The sequence below is a fragment of the Solanum pennellii genome, chromosome 3, assembly GCF_001406875.1.
Source record: "Solanum pennellii chromosome 3, SPENNV200".
Taxonomy (NCBI): Eukaryota; Viridiplantae; Streptophyta; class Magnoliopsida; order Solanales; family Solanaceae; genus Solanum; species Solanum pennellii.
The window spans coordinates 60,402,055-60,407,135 of record NC_028639.1 but is presented as its reverse complement, the minus strand read 5'-3'; the positions used below and the strand labels follow the sequence as shown (position 1 = coordinate 60,407,135).

Here is a 5,081-nt window from a genome sequence, read left to right as displayed (position 1 = left end):
CCCCCGACTCGCTGACCGGGCAGCGAGACCCCCGTCCTTTCCGTTTGTAACGGGTCCGATTCAAGGCATTCAACAAAAGATGTCTGAGCAATTGGTCAATTATGAAGTCAGCTCAGTGTAATTTGCTCTTCTTATTCTTTTTTTTTTTGTTAAGGACGGATATTTAGATAAATACGAAATTAAGTGTCTAGTACAGTACTGGTGTGGGCATTTCCCAAGGCTGACTGGCTGAATGTTGGGCCATAGTGTGGCCAATAGTGTCATAATTTATTACAAACAAAAATGCTCCTAAAAAAAGTTGTTTATGTGATCTCTTTTACTTACAAAAATTCATAATAAAACTACAAGATATTGTTGTTTATGAGGAATATAATTTTGAAGTGCAAAATTTGAACTTCATTTCCTACTACAAGCCTAATTGACCTCAACTTCAGAACATGATTACCTGTTGACATTTTGAATACCAAAATCTGGTCCTATTCATTCCATTCTAACTACTCTCATATATTCCGTTTAATATCTAAATTATTGTAGTGTAATATGAGCAAATAGATAACAAGTAGCACCAGTGATATAGTACCCAGCCATGGTTCAATTCCCGGCTGGTGCATTTTGGGTTAGCTGTGAAGGTAAAATCTGTGCTCAATGCAGTGGTTTGGGTCTCCGCACTCATCTGACTAAACATGGTGTTAGTTGCACATCTTATTAATTATAGTTTGTTGGGTCTCAACTTAAAAATAAAATAAGTGGAACATAATTACTCAGGTTTCTTGTGGTGTTGTTATCTATCACCAAAAGAAAATTAGATAAATCATGTTCAGTATTATATGGGGAATGTTGTTTGCATATAACCATGCATTTAAGAATATGCAATCTTCGTGAATTAGAACAAGTGAAGTATTGGATGCCAGAGTATATATCATATTTCAAAGGTGTCAAGAACCTTAAGAGGAAGGCGATGAACTGATCTTACGTCTCAAAAACTTCAAATATGATGTTTGGACATGTAGGTGGCAGCTTGAGATCGATTGTGCAATTCAGTGATCTACTAGTCTAGCAGCTATAGATATCTCAAGATAATAAATAAGGCATCTAAACTAAGAAATGTGCAAAGAGCTATCTATTACTAGGAACATACAAGTTTATAAATGCAAATTATAAGAGCAGAATCAAACCTTAAATTCATGAATTTGTTTCACAGTACATATTAACCTCATGTCACCAACCATGAGAAGGACTAACCCTATGCCTGTCATCATCTGTCAATGCAGGTTGAAGCTTATAACTTTTTCTTTCCGGTATGCTTGCTCCAAAAACAACTTCCTTAATGAATTGAGTTCTCCAACGACATCACTGATCCGCTTTCTTTCTTTTGGAGATTCAGCGGAGCAGGAAACTCCGATTTGAATCACGTTGATTAAGAATGACAGAAATATGTCGCCAGCACTGCTTGTGTTGTCATCAAGTTTGTATTCCATTTCAAGTTCATCTCGTTCATGGAGAAGAATTGGATCTGTAATATGCATCACTCTGTCTGGCAAAGCAGCATTCGCGTAGTTATGAAGGTTTAAATTATCTTTGAACATTTCATCAGTTGGTTTCCTCCCGGTAAACATTTCCAAGAGCAGTATGCCAAAGCTGTATACATCTCCATAGGTTGAGGCGTCGCTTCCTATACCTAATTCTGTCAGCATGAAAAACTACAGAATTAGAGATATTCTTATCAAAAGACATATGTATGACAGCAAAAACCTTGATTTATTATTACCTGGAGGTGTATAACCAATAGTTCCCCCTACACCTGTAAGACTTTTTGAATTTTCTGATGAGTTCGGAATTTCTGGTGGAACAAATCTTGCCAAACCAAAATCACCAACATGTGCAGTCATGTTCTCATCTAGAAGAATATTGCTTGGCTTCAGATCACGGTGAATTATAGGGGGTTGGCAATCATTATGGAGATAATCCAGAGCACAGGCAACATCAATCGCAATGTTTAATCTTTGAATAAACCCGAGCTTCTTGTGTTCCTCCTGTGGCTCAGAGTTCTCCTGAGGAGTGAAATGTAACCAGTCCTGTAGATTCCCCTTACCCATGTATTCATAAACTATGGCTTTGAACTCATTACCTTCATAATCAATACCTGAGCATGCACTTAGAACCTTTACAAGATTACGATGTCTGATGTTCTTTAGAACCTCACATTCAGCTAAAAAACTCCTGGAAGCTGCATGATGCGAAAGGTCCAGTACCTTAACAGCAAAAACAGTACCATCATGTTCAGAAATTCCTTTATATACAGACCCAAAAGCACCCATGCCAAGCAAATTTGATGCAGAAAATCTATCAGTTTCCCTAAGTAGACACTGATAAGATATTCTTAAGGTTGAGTTTTCAGGTATATCTGTAGGTGTTGTTTTTCTCAATCTTCTAAACTGTCGTATGCCAAGAAAACAAACTATCAATGTCAATCCTATAAGCCCACTAACTACAGGAATTACTATTTTCAAGGGAAAACCTGATTTCCTTTCTTTCTTTACTCCTACAATGCAAACCGGAAGGTCCAACTCCGGTACACCCCCACAGAGATTTTTATTTCGTATGATGGAAACCGCAGTAGCATTACTAAAGATGCCTCCTGTTGGGACAGCACCTTCCAAATTATTGCTAGACAGATTTAAAATCTGCAGAAATTTGAAGTCCTTCAAGAATCCCGGGATTCCACCTGACAGATTGTTGTGAGAAAGGACTAAAAATTCCAGGCCTCGCAAATTATTCATGGTTGAAGGAATACTACCCTGAAAGTTGTTGTTGTTTAAGTCTAGTGCTTCAAGTTTCACACAAGTACCTATAGTGGTAGGAATCTGGCCCTGCAACTTGTTATCAGACAGGTTTAAGTAGCCTAGATTTCTCAACTTCCCAATTCCCATCGGAAGGAAACCAGTTAAGTGGTTCTGAGATAGGTCCACGCCCTCCGACAATGATGAGAGTTCAAGAATTTCTGATGGTATGAAACCACTAAGGTTATTTGAACCAAGATCCAACAGTTCCAACTTGTCGCATTTGCCTAAACTGGAAGGAATTCTCCCCTGGAGATTGTTGTCTCTTAAACTGAGTTTGGTTAAAGAAGCTAAATTTCCCAATGAGATTGGAATTTGGCCAGAGAACTGATTTCCAAGTAAAGCCAGCTCTTGCAAATAAATAAGATCACCAATTTCAGAAGGAATTTCACCGTGAAATCTGTTGTAAGCTACGAAGAAAGCCTGAAGCTTCTTGAGATTGGATATACCTCTTGGGATTTCTCCAGAAACTTGATTATAAGACAACGAAAGCTCTATAAGCTCAGTCGAAAGGTTACTAACAGATGCAGGTAAGACTCCACCAAAATTATTTGTATTGAGCTCCACAAGCTCCAAGTTGGTGGCATTCACCAATGTGGAGAGAAAACTAAGGTCATCCTCCTCCTCCTTGCCAAGATCATTGAAAGCAACTAAAAATCTCCTCATTTTCAGCAAATTTCCAAGGGGTGGTACTTTTCCTGTGAGTCCATTTCTACCAGCAATAAGAGACTGAAGATTTGTAGCATTTGATAATGTCCCCGGAATATTTCCAGTTACATTGTTTCTATAAATGCTAAGGAACTCTAGCTTAGGAAGAGTAATACCAAGCAATGGAGGCAATTGTCCTTCTAAATGGTTTGTTCCAACATCGATGGCCACGATAGAGGAAAGATTGAAAAGACAAGGAGGCAGGGTACTACTCAAGTTGTTCTCATTCACTACAAAGTACTTTAAGTTGAGCAATTGACATAATTCATCAGGTATTTTCCCTAACAAATTATTCTTGCTTGCAAAAAAGGTATCAAGTAAAGAAAGATTACCAAACGAAGGCGGAATTCCTCCTGTCAAATAGTTAGAAACAAGAGAAAGTTGTTTGAGTTTAAACAATGTGCCGAATTCTGCTGGAATTTCGCCTACCATCATATTATACGAAAGACCAACAGAAACAAGATTGAAGCAACCAGAAATGTTTGAAGGAATATGACCAGTGAACGAGTTATTATCAAGGCGTAAAACGTTTAACTTATTTAAGTAGCCAATCTCTGATGGGATTTCACCTGAAAAACTATTATTTTGAAGCTTAAGGACATTAAGAAAGCTCAGGTTACCAATGCTTGGTGACAGAGAACCTCTCAATTTCAGAGAAGTAAGATTTAAAACTGTAACTCGGCGATGACGGTTAGCACATGAGACCCCAGGCCAGTCACAGAAATGTATAGTTTCATTCCAGGAGTCCATGATCTTGAAAGGGTCATCAATGATCATATTCTTGAATGCTAGGAGTGACATTTTGTCTGTTTCATTCCCTTTCACCTGAATTTTTGATGAGCAAAGAACATAAGGTAGTATCAAAGAGAAAAAGGTCAGTAAAGATAGTACAACAGTATACTTCTTCTTCATAGCATAAAAGTGAGAATTCTTTGGGAGAATCATTTAAGAAAGTAAGAAGACAAATGTAAAGTTGGTAGCAAAAGACACTCGTCTAATACTATTAAATTTATTCTCCAATTGTAGTTTGTTTATATGATTTTTCATGACATTGACAAGTTGAGTATTTTAAGGACATAAGAGATTCTCCTAGTACTACTTAAAGGTAGACTAGAAAATATAGAAAACTACAATAAAAATTGGACATAAATTAATGGATTTTAAAGTCTGCCAGAGTGTCCTGATAAATTACTTATTGCATTGTTCCTTTCTTTGACGCTAACGTGAAAAATGTAAATAATTTTGAAAAGTGATTTTTATTTTTATTTTCTGAGTCACATTAGTTGTGTAAGTTGTTCTTACTTTGTTAGGTAAGATGTGTAACATTAGTCCTAACGTTGGTAGAAAATCTTGTAGTATAATATATTGAGAGATGTTGGAGCAATTGGTCAATTATGAAGGCAGCTCAGTGCGCTTTGTTCTTCTACATGACTTAAAAGAGTGCGCATAATTTGTGGTCATTCAACTTCTCTAGTGCTTAAAATTGAATTGTCCTCTTCAGGTAAACTTCCTGGAAATTAGGTTTCCAGATTT

The 5,081-nt window shown here is 37.1% G+C and overlaps 1 protein-coding gene across 1 annotated transcript; it reads right to left on the bottom strand.

Annotated features, from left to right (window-relative positions):
- Positions 1-1,118: 1,118 nt before the first annotated feature.
- LOC107013533 (LRR receptor kinase CORE) lies at positions 1,119-4,501 on the bottom strand. Its single transcript, XM_015213423.2, has 2 exons — positions 1,769-4,501; positions 1,119-1,684 (listed from the first exon to the last, which is right to left on the bottom strand). The coding sequence occupies exons 1-2, from the start codon at positions 4,491-4,493 to the stop codon at positions 1,263-1,265; spliced, it is 3,147 nt and encodes a 1,048-aa protein (XP_015068909.1). The 5' UTR covers positions 4,494-4,501; the 3' UTR covers positions 1,119-1,262.
- Positions 4,502-5,081: the final 580 nt, after the last annotated feature.

What these genes read in the sequence shown, in the direction of transcription:
- LOC107013533 (XM_015213423.2), bottom strand. Translation starts at nt 4,493, where the DNA reads ATGATTCTCCCAAAGAATTCTCACTTTTATGCTATGAAGAAGAAGTAT. An exon ending in TATTGGTTATACACCTCCAG is followed by an intron (nt 1,685 to 1,768) that starts GTAATAATAAAT and finishes TCATGCTGACAG; the next exon opens with AATTAGGTATAGGAAGCGAC.